Source organism: Phaseolus vulgaris, chromosome 7 (assembly GCF_051622355.1).
Source record: "Phaseolus vulgaris cultivar YP4 chromosome 7, ASM5162235v1, whole genome shotgun sequence".
Lineage (NCBI taxonomy): Eukaryota > Viridiplantae > Streptophyta > Magnoliopsida > Fabales > Fabaceae > Phaseolus > Phaseolus vulgaris.
The window spans coordinates 48023669-48040242 of NC_143504.1; the positions used below are offsets into that span (position 1 = coordinate 48023669).

The 16574-nt window shown below is 29.4% G+C and overlaps 2 protein-coding genes across 2 annotated transcripts; both read right to left on the reverse strand.

Annotated features, from left to right (window-relative positions):
• Positions 1 to 807: 807 nt before the first annotated feature.
• On the reverse strand, positions 808 to 4888 carry LOC137829673 (histidine-containing phosphotransfer protein 1). The gene is made up of 6 exons (XM_068636538.2): positions 4619 to 4888; positions 4165 to 4295; positions 4015 to 4083; positions 3842 to 3913; positions 1159 to 1231; positions 808 to 1025 (listed from the first exon to the last, which is right to left on the reverse strand). The coding sequence occupies exons 1-6, from the start codon at positions 4682 to 4684 to the stop codon at positions 984 to 986; spliced, it is 453 nt and encodes a 150-aa protein (XP_068492639.1). The 5' UTR covers positions 4685 to 4888; the 3' UTR covers positions 808 to 983.
• Positions 4889 to 6084: 1196 nt separating this feature from the next.
• Positions 6085 to 10505, reverse strand: LOC137829674 (receptor-like cytosolic serine/threonine-protein kinase RBK2). The gene is made up of 7 exons (XM_068636539.1): positions 9075 to 10505; positions 8342 to 8593; positions 8093 to 8247; positions 7756 to 7835; positions 7542 to 7677; positions 7292 to 7441; positions 6085 to 6947 (listed from the first exon to the last, which is right to left on the reverse strand). The coding sequence occupies exons 1-7, from the start codon at positions 9424 to 9426 to the stop codon at positions 6840 to 6842; spliced, it is 1233 nt and encodes a 410-aa protein (XP_068492640.1). The 5' UTR covers positions 9427 to 10505; the 3' UTR covers positions 6085 to 6839.
• Positions 10506 to 16574: the final 6069 nt, after the last annotated feature.

Genomic DNA, 16574 nt, shown 5'->3' on the forward strand with positions numbered 1-16574 from the left:
AAGGCAAAAGCGAAGGGACATTTCAATGGCCTTGGAATGAGAATGACAACCAAAGAAGCTATTCAGATTGGTTATTTACATAATTTTCACAAATTGGATGGTTAATTCGAAAAACTTACCTGAAAAGCTATTAGAAGGTTTATGGAGCAACCAACATAATGGTGATAGAAGAGAATAGACAAAGCGATGATGTGAGAAAAAAATATAACCTCATGGGAGAGAGTAAGAAAAAAAAAGGAAAAAGATAAAGTTAATTAATGACATCAAGATAAAAGATGACATTGGTACAAGATGTAATTATAAACAAAACAAAAAAGTAAAGTTTATATCATTATTTAAAAAGAAAGATAACCAATATAATTAAAAAGGTAATATTATAAAAATAGATATGGATTAAAGTGAATCTATGCATGAGCTTAAGGAAAAGTTTAATCTTAATTTAGGTTACATATTTTTATTTGATTGTGTTTTGATACATTAAAAAACTATTGTGGAAGTTTAGAAATCAAAATAATAATAACAATATCCTTGTTTTAGCCTTTAAAATTTAAAATTTTATATTTCAAAAATCATGTAATGCACTTTTATTTTAAAAACCACATACATATTTAGAAATACAGAAATACAGAGGGAGATGGTGGTAATTAATTATATTTGTTTATTGGATATATGAATACTTATGTAAAGATTTATTATATTTTTTTTATTTAAAATAAACGAGTTTACTGCATTTATCATCTATCACCTAAGAACATCTCTATCACCTTAAAATTTGTCATATATTGGAAAAGAATTGTATCGTGTATGTATGAGACAAACTAGGCAAGAAATGTTTATTCATATCATCACTATCCGATCGTTCAAACTTTTGACGTAATTGTGAACGAATAATCCATAAAGGACAAAAGAAAATAACAAACTCAGCTGCTCCATCAAAAGCTTCACTTCGTTATCATTTTCATATGTTGCCAATCATCTCTCTATTACGAGAAAGAACCACCACTAGCCTTGATATCTTTCTGCAGCTGCAATAATCAATACAAGAAACATATTTTAACATGATCATATTAGTACTCAAACATCATGCAGGACACAAATTCATGCAAGAAACGGTAAGAATATGCAGATAAAATTAGAAGGAAATATTATGGTAATTACCCTGAATAAGTATTGAAGACTGTTCTTCAGTAGAGAATATTCCTGTTGCAATTGTTGCAGACATCTCATGCACCTGAACCAACACTACTTTTCTTAGTAAAAGCCATAGTCCATAATTTGGTGTGAAGTGCCCATAACGAAGTATGCAGTAACCATACTAAATATATTTGCTATCATTTTAAAACTCAATGAAAAAGGGTATATATATTATAACCCACAAGCTGTCAACCTATTTTCCTGCATAGATTATTTTAATAGTGACTAGTGAATATATCTCCTCAAAGATATCCACATGTGAAAGCAGCTCACGTTCACTATTAAGAATACTTTTTATCACAGAAATATTGAACTAGAAAATCAAAAGATTTAGCAGAAAATTTTAAGCATGTAATAAATTACACTCCTTCATCAAAACACAGAAAGGCGAAGGTCAATGAACTGGAAGAGCAGCTGCATTTGAATTAAAGTCAGATAAATCAGTAAATAGACTTTGTCGTATAATCATGCCGACATAAACTGACTACTTGAATCATGCCACATATGAGTATGAATAAGATTATAGATGAAAACATTCTCAAATCTTTTAGCCTCATTACTTTAATTGGAGATTTTAAATTTCTATAATTATGTAAGAGCAAGATTGCTTCTTCCAGGCTCTAAGATTTGATTGCAAAATTATCATTTTGATAACCCATATATATAACTCTTGACCTGCAGCTTTAAAAATAAATATATATAACTAAAGGGTATATTTATAGTTAAATAGTATAAAGAAATATTAAAATAATAGTATTAAAAATTAAAAATAAATATATATAATTAAAGGGTATCTTTATAATTAAATAGTATAAAAAAATATTAAAATAATAGTATTGTTAATTGCAAAGGGAATGTAAAAAAAAAATGGTGTCAACGTCGTAATAAGGTTCAATATGATTTCATTAAGTTAAGACTGATTAGGAGTTTTTTTTTTTAATACTGTTAACAATTCTATAACAGATTATAATTAAAAATAGAAATAAATTGAATAAAATGACACAACTTTTGTAAGGAAAGCACAATGAAAAGACACAAGTTTAAGGTATACAAATTTAAATTTATTTTTCTTTTTCTTTTTATTTGTAATCTGATTCAAGATTGGGAATATATCAATAACTCAATTTAAATATTGTATTAATCAAATTACAATTATAAATTAATATCTCCTTCCTTATATAGTTTCTCAGAATCTATGAGAAAATGTGTGTTCGGTTTACCTTTAAAAATATAAGGTTTTCAAATAACTTTTTGTTAAATATTTCAATAACATTTCCATAAATAGGTGAGGTTTAACCTTTCTTTTGTAAAAAGTTATATTTTTACCATTATTAAATTAAATCATTTAATATTAAAGTTTTTGGTTAAAAGAATACATTACTCTTTTATTTCCAAAAAAAGTTATATGAATATTACTAATAATATTTTACTAACTAAACTGAATTGTATAATTTCTAAAATTCACAATTTACGGCATTCATATTCATAATTCTTAACAATAACGATTAGGTATGTAAGAAAATTTGGTTCCAACTAAATGCCTTTTTTATTTCTTTCTTTAGAATGATTATATCTATATTTTATAATCATTTTATATTACTATAAATTTAGACAAATCACAATTAAATTTTCCTACTATTACAAAGAATTTATTTTTAATTATTAATATTTATATGTTTTTATATTAGAATAAAATGAATAATTAAAATAATTAATAATAACTAAAATAAAATAATTTAAATTTTGGTATTTTATAAAAATATTTTAATTTATTATTTTGAGTATGATTTTTTATTATATTTATAATTTATATTTCTAAAAAAATATTTTTAATATTAATTTCTTTTAAACTTTTAAACTACTTTCCTTTTTTCCTCTATCTAAACAATTCACTTCCCCAATCTTTTTTCCCTCCTTTCCTTCCATTCCATTCCCATCTCTTCCAATCCAAACAAAACACAATCACCATTAAAAACCTTAGACAATCACCACCAAATTTTAAAATTATGTTCTAAAGCATCTCAATAATCCTCTCCCTTAACTTTTGCCCACACTTTCCCTACATCTTTACAGTAGAAATTTACATATTTAAATACAAAATTGAAGAATGTCAAGACAAGAGTAAGTATTCGGGGGAAAAGTTCAAAAATTAGTTAAGTTCCAAAAATTAGCTATATACAATACTTTATGTCTTAAAAAGTTTACAGACTGTATTATTATAATTTCTTAAAATCATCAAACAAAAAAAAAGTATTTTAAGGAAATTCTTCCTCCCAAATTAAAGCTAAAATCAGAAGCCTCTAGTAGACGTAGTAAAGATCTTCACTAGAGAGTAGAAGAAACGATATTCACCTACTCTTGCAATACATACTAGAGAGTTCTGTCATTTAAATTTTTTGGGAGGAATTTTAAAAACCACTATCATACCAATTTAAGATGTATTCTATTAGTAGATCTCTGAAACTCTTAACAAAGTTTCAGAAACCACATGTAAGGTTTTCTATTGACTTGACCACCGAATAAACTCCGGAACAGACGAATAAATGCCAAATCAAGATAATTCACATGACATGAGATATGACTGTTGGAGCAACAGCGTGAAGTGCACGTTCAAAGATTCAAGAGGAATATGTAAGAACACACTCACCCGTCCAAGTTCTTGGTCTCACAGAAAGTCCTGAAGGTAGCGCAGACACTTTTAACTCTAGCAGCACCAACACTGTTGAACAAATTAAACAATATCACACATGAAAAGAAATACTTTCTTGATACATAAATTCCACAGTTAATACACAGAAAAAATCAGACACAGCATGACACCTGGCACTGCTTCCCTTGTACTGATGAGCATAAGCATCTATTTGTTTGAAATCAGCAGGCACTTGTTCTCTGCATAACAACTCAAACCCAACCATCATTCATAATATTCATACATAAACAAAACTAGTTAATCACCACAATAATACTTACAGACAACGTGCCATGTTTTTTAGGAGATTCTCAGAATCATCAAAGAACATAGTGACAACCTCAAGCACAAAATCTGGAGTACTCTCATCCTGCAGTTTCTGAAGCTGGCTGAATTGATCATCCAAGAACCCCTTCTCCACGCCAACAAAAACAAATCCAAATCACGAAGCAAATAATACAAATTGAAAACAGTAATAATCAGGGTTTAGAACGGATTTGTGATCAAAATAATAATAATAATTAAAATTTTAATCTTTTTTATTATCGGTAAAAGAAAAGGGAGGGTTAAGTTTTGTGGACGGAAAATGACTTGGCAGTGGTAGAGTAGGAAACAAACATGGGGACCAACGGCGACGTCGTGTTGCGATATATTTGAACGTAAAGAAGAATGAACAGTAGCAATGAAAAAGCGCAGAAATATTGGAGTGAAAGGGAGAAGAAAAAGGAAGCGAACCTGTTGAAACATGGCGGATTGGTGTTCACGCAGCTTGGCCTGCAACTGATGAACATCCATGGTCATTTTCTATGATGTCAGATCTTGAGTTGAAATTGAAAATTGAAGGGAATTTGTGTGTGTCTGAGTCTGAGAATGAAAATTGGTGAACCCTGATTCGTAATTTGACCACTCACTGCTCGCTACTACACCTTCTTTTGCTTACAAATGCTTCTCTCTCCTTCTTCAGGGACACCCTTTTTATTCGTGACAGTTATAAATAACGTATATATTAGTTTTAAATGTGAGTAAATGCACTTAAATTTCTTTTTAATTCTTTTCAATTTCTTTTATTATTTTTCTTTTTCTTCAAAATACTTTCCATCCTTGTTTCTTCCATGGATCTCTAGATATTATATCTCGGAATGATGGATTATGTCATATTATTTAATATTTGCCATGTTGTTCTAATTGGTAATAAAAATTATTTTTTAGAATTAAGAAAGTTAAAATTAATAAAAATGTAACAGATTAAGATGATACATATATTAGAAAATTATTAAAATTTCTTTTTAATTTTTATAACTTTCGTTATCTAAATGTACCTTTTAATGTATATTTTACGAAATCAATATCATAGTTAACAAATATTGCTACCATCGAAACTCCACATATAAACCTAATCATAAAAAAAAACATATGACATGGTTTAAATTGGCAATCATGGATCAATTTTTTTTAAAAAAAAAAAAACTGCGTCAATTATTTTATAAAAAAATAATTTATATATAAACTAAAATGATTTCTTAGAGAAGATATAAAAAACTAATGACTTTTTTTGTATAGGTTTATTTTATATATTGATATTCATATAAAAACTTACGAAAATAGAACTTTGAATGGTTGAATATGATGAATATTGTCTGTTATATGATTCAGTTTCTTTGGTGTCATTTTTCCTGATTTTTAATTTTGTTTTATCAATAGTATTTCCAATCGACAGATAGATACAGATTTATTTGGGGACATAAAGATTATGAAAATAAATTTTACATCTTATAACAAAGTCTTTATATATATATATAAATATTATTAATAAGGATCTGATGAAAGAAGGAAGAATAATATCTGGAGCGACCAATTCTACGACCCACACGTGGATGTGGGGATTCTTATTATTTTTCTGTTTCACTCCTTCAACAACTACCTTCCACATTATACCTGTCATTTCATCCTCCCCCACCACTTTTTTATCCCAATCCAAATACAGTGCTTCTTTGTCGCCTATTTCTGGTCAAATTTATACTACTTACATTCTCCATTTTCTTTATTTTTTTTCTTGTTATTGGTAATTTTTTTAATACTAATATTTTTACAAATAGTTTATGATCGGAACTGTAATGGATACTGTTGAACATATACAACATGATGATATTTAATTATTGTTATAATCTATATAAAACACCTTAATTATGGGACTGTGAAAATATATCTAAGATGATGGTATATTGATTTCTCAAAAAAAAAATTATGATATATTAACAAAGAAATAAGTAGTATGTGTGTATGAAGACAATGTTAAAACAAAAGTACATATGTGACGAGCATTTGATAAAAATTGTGCGGCCTCAATTCATTTAGCATATATTGATGTCTGTTTGTAATGTGCTGCAGTTGATCGGTATGTCACATTCCAAGAGCTACTAACAATTATTGAAGATTATGCACTTCCACTTCTCCGCAACACGAATCAAATTTTCCAATCAAATGCTTCCAAGAGACCCAGATCTTAAACAGATTTCATTTACATCCAAAAGCCTCTAGTGGCTTTCTTTCTGTGCTTTCCACCTAATCACCTTTTTCCACCTATTTGTAAGAATCGTGAAAGGAAGGGAGAGAGAAAAGGTATTTGTTTTTATTCAATAAATAATTTAGGTAGACCCTATTGGGAGGGGAACAAGAAATTAGATTCAATGAGTTAAGGCTCATAAGGAGTTCCATATTTCTTCCTTTCATGTAACTAAGTATTTGGCTCTACTACCATTTTTTATGAAGAATCTATTATGTACACAGGTTGTTGTTGAAGGGTATAATAGCATGCTCTTTTTTTGGACAAGGCGAAGTGCAAAATTTTGAGTTTGATGAGGCAATTTCTATCTGCAGAAACTCCAGCAGAAAGAAGGGATCATAGAGACCACCTTCCCCCTTGATGATCGTGTGAGTACATACATGTTCAATTCAACTATTCGGAATCATGAAGTTCTTCTCGGAAGACTCTTCTGAAGAATGGCATTCGGGTTTTCTTCATGCCCTTAAAGCAGCTAAGGTTACCGTTCAGAAGCTGTACAACCTGCACCAAAGGGTCACATGCTTCATAAAGGACTTTGTCATAGTCACATGCTTCATAATGGACTTTGTCATACATATTAAGGTACACAGACACAGAAGGGTTAGTAGGTGGTTGACTCGCAGATGTTCTGCCACTACAACAAGTGGACCACAGTACATATGGAAGACATGAGTACTGGATGATGGCATATGTCAGAAACATAACACATCATTTCCTATTAGCAGAGCCAACCTCAATTCAATTCAAAGTTTAGTAAAGTTACATGTGTGGTAAAGAAAACTATACAACCAGTTTTACTGCGAAAAATCCACGTTGAGAATTGAAAAGATAGAGAGACAACGTACCTGTCTTGTAGAGGGACGACGAAGAGAGGACTGTTGTATGCACAAAGAAGCAGCTAAGAGCATAAGATTCATTTGCCTCGAGTCGAAGTTACCTACTAGTGAAGGATCAATCAGCTCCATAATATCATTTTTTTTCAGCAACGGCTTCGCCTGAAATTTTGTTAGGAGAAAGATAAAATAAAATAAGAATCTAGAGTGAAGAAGAGGATGAAATCTGTGTGTAAAAAGAGTAAATGGTAAGATACTATACCCACAACACAAGGCTTTGCTGTGAATAATCTAGTGCTCGACGCCCACTCACTAATTCCAATAGCAACACACCAAAGGCAAATATGTCCGTTTTCTCGTCCACTATGCCATGCAGCAAGTATTCAGGTGCAAGGTAACTGGCAGTAAAAATGGAACCAGAGTTAACAGGAATCAGAAAAGCATTTTACCAGAATGTAATTGTGAAGGTCACAAACCCGAAAGTTCCTTCAAATTTTGAAACGGTGTGGTGAGTCCAATTTTCTGGCAGCCATTTTGCTAGCCCGAAATCACAAATCTGTCCAAAAAAATCGTAACGTTTCAATTTATTCCTGAAATATTTTGAAGTCCATTCTAACCTACATAACATGGAAAACTGATGTGACCGAAACGAGGGAAGTTTCGTCCATCACATAATGGGGAATCTACCAAAAATTGTTTGTCTTTAAGGTAAATTCAAAACTGCAAAAGACATAAGGTACTTCTGGTGATCAATTATTGAATCAATATTATACAACAGAATCCTAAGCCTTCATTTGTGCATTCATATCATACCTGAGGCTCAAAGTCCTCCGTGAGCAAGATATTGGCAGCTTTTATATCCCTGTGGATAATTCTTCTTTGACAACCCTCATGAAGATATAGTATACCATTAGCTATTCCTAATGCAATTTTGTGCCTTGTACACCATGGTAGTTTCTCCTTGGAACCTAATGATCAGTGAAATGATAATTTTGAACAAAACGTAACTATTGACTCAATAAAAAATATAAAGGGAAAAATTAACAACCAATTTACCATTACCATAAAGAACTGAAGCTAGGCTCCCTTTTTCAGACAACTCAAGAACTAGATACATTCCACCATCCACTCCATAGCCAACCAGTTTAGCAGTATTGGGATGGTTTACGTGCGCCATTACACCAAGTTCTGATAAGAAATCCCCTATGATTTCATCAGCTGTTCCCCTTGTTAAACGTTTAATTGCCACTAGCTGACGATTTGGCAAACACCCTTTGTAAACTTCAGCATAGCCACCTTTCCCAATCATATTTTCTGCGCCAACCAACATGAAATTGAGAATTTAATTCAAATACACTAACAATATAAAGTGCACCAACCAACATAAATTTTGAATTTAATTCAAACACAGTAACAATATGAAGTGCACCAACCAGCATAAATTTTGAATTTAATTCAAATACACTAATAATATAAAGTTTTTTTCACATTATCATCTAACAGTCTATTTGGAATCGCTTTAAAAACACATCAGGCGACTAAATAACAAGGAATTGGTAAAGGCTATATGAAGTTAATTCGCCATTAATGTGAAATTTTGAAACGATTTCCTAAAACTGACACAAAACTTAACGTACTATAGTCGAAGACTAATACAAATTCCTTTTCACAAAAACTGCTGATTTGTACTTAGTTTAGAACATCGTAAAATAGACTGAAAATTTAAACCAAGCAAAGAAATCCAATCATTCGGTGTTCCTTGATGAGAAATATAATTCTGAAGCAAGATGCATACCTTGGCTAAATGAATTGGTTGCAACCTGAATCTCATGATGAGTAAAGATCTTCCACGGTGACCTGCAAGGGGATGCATTTGCATCCAAGAAACAACTTGGGAGAATGGTCTCCCTCATGCTAGTGCTCATTCTTTTGGAGAGCTTGATGGCACTGAGAGGGTGCAACGTGTTCATCTGTTTCTTCGACCCACTCCTAAACAACTGAACAAATGCGTGCCACCTAGAAGCAGGTTTTGAAAGGTCTTGAGACTCAGAATCCACTGCAGGCTCTTTGGAAGAACTTGATTCTGAATCTGAGCTCCTGAAATAGTCCTCCAGAACTGTAACTGGGGAATCCACCTTGTCCTTCATTTTTGGTGACCAACAAACACAGAAACCCTCAAGTAAAAGAAAAGATATCACACACCCACCAGGAAAGTGAGAAATTTCATGATGCGGGTTTTTTTTTTTCTCGGACAACAAAATGTTTCTTTCCTTTTTCACTAAAAGTAAATATAAATTAAGAACAACCTATCAAACATGAAATTAGCCTTTCTAGGAATATGCAGGTAACCCAAGGAAGGAGAATAAGAGTCGATGCAAAAGTATCAAATAGAAGAACATTGCCCAAAAAGATTGTATCCCAGAAAATTAAATAATGGAATTTGGAATTTGAATATTATTTTTTTTCTCAAGTTTAGGTAAAAACAAGGAAAAGACAAGGAAAGCTTCCTGAAGTGTAAGAATCAAAGAAGCCCAAGGGATAAGCCAAAGCGACAGAGAAAACCATGTTTTGAAGAGACCCAAAACATACGTATCAGAAAAAGACAGAGTACTCTGCATCCATACAGGGACACAGCATCTCAGAAACTCGCTAGGTGAATCGCACAGAAACTTAGATGATACAAGACAGTGAAAGGGGAAGAAGAGTGAAACACAAGTTAGGCAGCTGAGGAACACAGAGAAAAATATCCAATATTGTTTTCAAAAACAAAGAAGAAACAGAGGAAGGGACAGTGGAGAGAACACAGACAGAAGCATCAGAGGTAGTTTGGTTTACTTGGCCACCCCGCTTCAACAAACAACTATCATTGCCCTTTTCAATCTTGTCCCGCTACTACTCACAATGTTTCTTTTGAATTTCGCATATAACAAAATAGTGAACATTTTGCGGCCAGAAAAAAAATCAGTTAAATAATATTTTGGAGTCTAATCTCCGTTACGCAGATTTGCATCCCATAAATAAATAATAATACTTATTAATATTATTATTACAGGTTGTGGATTTTGAATAGGCACCTTATGATATAAGAAACGAAAGTTGGGGTGAGGGTGAGGACTATGATTATGCTATTTGGGGTTTGGATTGTAGAAGAAGGTAGAAGAGGTGGCAAAGAAAAGATGGCTTTGGCCATGCATGCCAAAATGATTTTTATATATAATATTTGTATACTTTTTTGTTTGACAAAACTTATTAAAAAGTTGTTCCTATATTTTTATTATCCACAAAATTACATTAATGATATAAAAAAGTGATGACCAAAAAACATCGTCCTTATCCTGGTCAGAGTCAGAGACGCCTATGTTGTGTGAACTTCTTGGTCTCTTCAAGGATACGCCACGTGCAAATTGTTGTTTCTTTATTTTATTCTCTTCGTTGCGCAAGTTGCCATGTAGACTATTGCTAGAAACAAAAACAACAAACATAATATATAAAAGAAATAAGAAAAAGTCTAAGGTAGGTTTAGTGTATGGAAAATTCTAGTTATAATTCTAAAATAATATTTTATACCATTGGAATATACTCAAATATGAAAAGAAAAAAGAATGAAACAATGAAACATACCAATCCTCATTGATCAAATAGAACTTTTCAAGAACTGTGCCTTTTCATTTTTAATTATTAAAGAGAGAAGTTAGTTATACATGTGCCCACACCATAATTCTGTTCATTATTATTGACATTATGAATACCTCTTCCACTGCTTGGTTTAAGCTCTACTAATTAATTAATTAATTGATTTAGTGGATGTCCTAATGAAGTGTTATTTGGAAAGAACGTAACGTCCTACCAATTCTTGAAGAGTATAAATATTATACTCGATTCGCTATCATTTCAGCGTAATTAACACAATGACTAGGCACAAGCCAAACGCCTCAGCCAAGAAACTGAACCACAACACTCAACATCTTCTTATTATTACTCACCATTCTTCACTACCAAATTATCTCCCAGCCTTCGCACTCAATCATTTCACCATATTCAACTATTTTTATCTCTTTCCATCGTCCAACTATCACTTTTTTTTTAAGAAAATTATTTTTTCCTCGAATCTTTAGATGGATGAATGAATCTATTTTCGTACGCTTGAATTCGCGATTGATTGAGGCTTAAGGTGTGTACTAATTTACTCAGACAACAAAATGGCTCTCGTCCAAATTTTTCATTTTTCCAAAGAAAATGTAACCATCACGTTATATATTGTACCAATTACTAATCAAAAAATTACTTCATCCTAATTTTGATTCACTCTAACATGACAAAAATAGGTTGAGTTGTGTTTTACTGTTTGAAATAAGAAGGTTCCCATCACTTGATGTTATAATCGAATTATAACATGTTATCTATTGATGTCGCCTGCATATGAATTTCTGTTTTTGGAGATACTTGTAAAAGATAATTCATACTTAAGTTAATTAGTTTTTAATAGTTGATTATAATAAATATTAATAAATATAAATATGTATATTGATATAATGTTGATAAATTTATTTATAAAAATAGGTTGAACTCGTATATTTATATGGATATACATTAATATGATTTTTTTGTGGTTAATGTTTATGCATCATTATGCAACTTGATATTTCAGTTATGTCTAACAATAATCATTTGTCATCACATGAAAAAAAAATTATTTAAAAAAAAAATACAAAAATATGGGAGAATTAGACCAAAACTCATATATTAACAAAAACGACCCATATGTAGACTTTATTTATTCATAAAGAATTCTAAGAATAGACTAGATGGTAGCTTATTATACCAATGAAAAGATTATCTATGAATAAATCCTAAATTAGTCAATTTATCAGCCCACGCATTTCCTTCACGTAAAATATGAGTAACCCTAAACCTGATTTTCCCACAGTAATTAAGACAAGTATTCCATCGATTACGAAACAACCAAAGAAGATTAGTCCTAGCAGTAAACGCAACACAAACCAAAGCAGAATCACATTCTAGTCAGACATTAGTTAGCCCCATATTTTGAGTTTCCTCCATAGCATGTACCCCATAAAACTCAGCAACTAAAACAGTTTGAACTTCAAAAAACGCATAGAAAGCTCCAATAAATTCTCCATACATACTCCCACAGAAAATACCTTCACAAGTAACAAGACCAAGATATCCCCTATCAGCCTCATCAGTGTTAATTTTAACCCAACCTGGTGAAAGAAACTCTCATCTAACAGGAAGAGGACGAAGAACTTTACCAATATCAGTATTAATACCAAAAAACTTGATCACGTTGAAATTTAATATATCATTTTTCATTGAAGTTTTAGACAAATTTTTCACTAGACAAGTTAAATCTTTAATAACCGAAATAACCCTAAAAACCTCATTCTTATCCTGAAAATGAGCATAATTATGCATACGCCATATTATCAAAATAGAAAAAGTTATCACAACAAGTTTAATCAATTTAACCAAAAGACTACCATCATGAAGGAGCCTCCTAAGATACAAAGTGAAATAAATGAAAAAAAATAAAAATGTTTAGTTTTTTATATCCAAGAGGAATAGGTATACAACCCATCCGATAAAACAATATTTTTATTAAAAATATAAACGAAATTCAGTTATTTTTATAGTATTAAACCTTTCTAATGTTAGAAAATTAATTTATAAAATAAATTAACAATTGAATCATATATATTTTAATCTTTTAGAACAATAAATCTTAATAACTGTCTGATAAAATCTTTAAACTATTTTGTTTTGTTTTGAAATAAATAAAAGGCCACGACATTTGAAACACTGGAAGAAGTGAAGAAGGTGATGTTTCGTAGCGGTGACTTCATGGCCTTTCCACATGTTTCTTGTGCAGCATTCGGTGAACAACTTTCTTATCCAATTAGTAATCAAACTCGAGTCCACAGAAATATAATATTGAGTTCAATAGAATATATAATATTATTATATTTAAATACAATAATATTGAGTTCAATCTCATATCATAGCATCTTGACTTTAATGTTGTGTTAGTACGGAAGCAAATAGATAAGAAAAAGATGATGAATAGATCATAGATAAAGTAAAAGGAAAAGAGTTTGTTTATAAATCAACAAAGGAAGATAATAAAAATGTTTTATTGGTGAGGTCGGACGACTGATTTCTTGTTTCGGTTTTTATTACTGGTCGATCGATATCATGGTCCGTTTTAATGGTTACCGACATCTCAAATCTATATACTCAAGTAGAGTCAATGAAGTTAAGTGTATCGGGGAGAAGTAAGGAATCATCAAGTGCAGTGCTCTGACAATCGAGTGTCGAATACTTTTACTGACTTAAGCACCAGAGTGCCTTTTCATGAGACGGTCGAGAGCCAAAACTAGAAATGAAATGTGAGAAACGATCAAGAAAAGAGGTTGGAAAGTAACATGACCGACCAACAAAAAAAAAATACAAAATTTTTCAATAATTATCTGGATCTCATCTCCCTAATAGGAACATTTAATATATAAATAATTAATCTACTTATTTTTAGATTTTTTCCTCTTAAATATACTTAAACAAATAATTCAACTTACTATTTAATAAATATAAAGTTTAAATATCGTGTAGTTAGTTGTTTTTTCTAACTAAAATATTATTTTAAAAATTATTTTAATTTTTTTTATTAATAATATAAATTAATTTAAATATTAATAATTTTTTAATTTATAAAATAGTATTTAACTTAGTAATATAGTTATTAATTATTTTTTATTTTTAAAATTAATTTTTATTTAGTAATTTTTATTTATTTTTTTAAAATATATTTTTTACACTTTTATCGAAAATATTTATTTTTCAATATAAGATTTTTCATTTTAAGAAATTTTAAAATAAAAACCATATATTACTTTTAATTTAATCGTTTTTCTACCTTATATTTATAATGTCTCATGTTTTCATTGCCACCTTTTACTCTCTTCATCCAGAAGCATCTTCAAAGATCGTATCCTATGTCATAAGTTTAAGATATCTAAATCTTATAATACATTCTAGTATGCTGACATAATAAATTTAAAAGTCAAGGCCTTAAGTTTTAAATAAGAGCACATGGATTATAAAAAAAAGGAGTAAATATTGTGTCACAATAATATTCCACAAATAATAATTTACAATAATCAATAATAAAATTAATATTAATATTTTTAATTGAAGGATAAATAGCATATAATTAAATAAAAATTTATAAAACTCTTGTATTAAAAAATTAATATAATATCTTAAAAATGATACAACATAATAGAAGTTGGAAAAAAAAAATTTAAGAACCATGTTATTAGCTATTTCTACCTTTTATTTTTCTTTTTCATTTGCCATTCCCTATTCATTTTGTTCAACCCACCCTGTGAAATGATTTCACTTTCTTTCACAATGAAGAACCCTTCACTCAACATGTCCAAAACCAATATATTAAAGATGATCTATATAACTATGTATTGCAAATGTTATTATTATTTTTTGCTTTTAAAACTTTTATAACCCAACACGAGTTTATTAGCTTAATGCTTTAACAATTAATTATTTAAGACAAATTTTCTATCTCAAATTTGACTCAACTTAACCTGTTTATTGTGTGTTCAAGTGGATGAACTCAAACCAAAACTACTGGAGATCAATTAAAATTTTATGTCAAATTTTATAAAATAGTTATATTAATATGTTCCTTAAATTCGTCCAGAAAACATATAAAAAAATATTTTTATATCAAGACAAATTAAATATCATTTTATAAAAAATTATGATTGCAAATTTCAATCATTATTTCACGTGTCATCAAGAAATTTAGTGAACATACAATTTTCTTATAAAAAATACATTAAATTAAAAAAAGTACATTATCTTTTAATATAATAGTAGTCGACAATCATTTGATAAAGAATTTATCTTTTGATCATGAAGAAAATAGAAAGAGAAAAATAGAAAAATTTGTCGTTGCAAAAACTAATGGGTTAAAATAATTTTTTAGTAGTCCTTCATAACTTTATTTAGCTTACTTTTCAAACTTTTCACAACACCATAATTCAACTAATGCTCTTGAGACTTAAGTAGAGCATTAGATATAATAACAAAAAAGGAAAACATAATGGTAGAGAGAAAAAAATTATATATATATATATATAAACATGTCTGAATGATTAAAATAAAATATAATTAAAAAAATAATAAAAATAATAATAATAATTAAAGTGTAATCATTAAATCAATTATAGCTAATTTTTCTGCTACAACTTATTACTAAATCAGTATAAAGAATGGTTATAAAGTTTTATATTTTAAATAGAACCATTTAAAAATTAGAAAATGAATTACAAAAGAAACAGTCTATTAAAAACGAAATACTCATATATTTTATTTAAAAAATAATATTATCTTCACAGTGAAAACTAATAAAAACAAAATATTTTATATAAATAAATCAATACTTAACCATTATTTGTATAATGAAATTCTAAGTAAAATAATTACTAAATCTCTCTCTTTACTCTGCTATATTACTTTTTCTTTAATTTGGATTTGTATAAGATTAATTTTAGGTTGTTAATAGGTAAAATTGAATTATTAGCATAAGGATTCAGACTAATGGGAATGTAGGTTATGAGTGGGAATATTTTGAAAAGTGTAAATCATCTATACTTCACTTCTAAAGTTGTTTTTAAGGTGTGGTATATGACTTATGCGTGGGTGGGTAGATTATTTCTACATTGTGTTAGAGGTGAAAAATATTTTGAACAAATTGGTTTGATGGACATTAATTGTCTAAAAACTCCATGTGGATGGCTATAATATGGGGTATCTAGAATTAGAGAAATTGTATTATTTTAAAGAATGCACTGGTTGATGCTATTAAAAATTTTACTATGGTTCAAATGAAGGTTTGGGCATGGATTAACTATAAGTTTTTTAAATCAAATTTTTCTTATTCTGATTAGTGTCCTAATTTATATGTGTGTTTAAACTTTATTGATTGAATGACCTTTATATGATTTTCATGTATCATGTACAAGAAATTCTTATTCAAGGGCATAGCTAAAGCAAACATGATAGAAGAGGTCGTGAAATCCTTGAATGGTATGCAATGTTTTGAAAGATAAGATAAATTGGTTGTATGTATTTGTATCCTTGAATAGTTTTATGCAACTTTTTGTTGTTGGGTTGAAAGAAAATGGTTCAATGAAGATTTTTTTTAATATGTTAAGATAATTTTATGCTTGACGGTATTTTGGGTTGTTTTATTTTT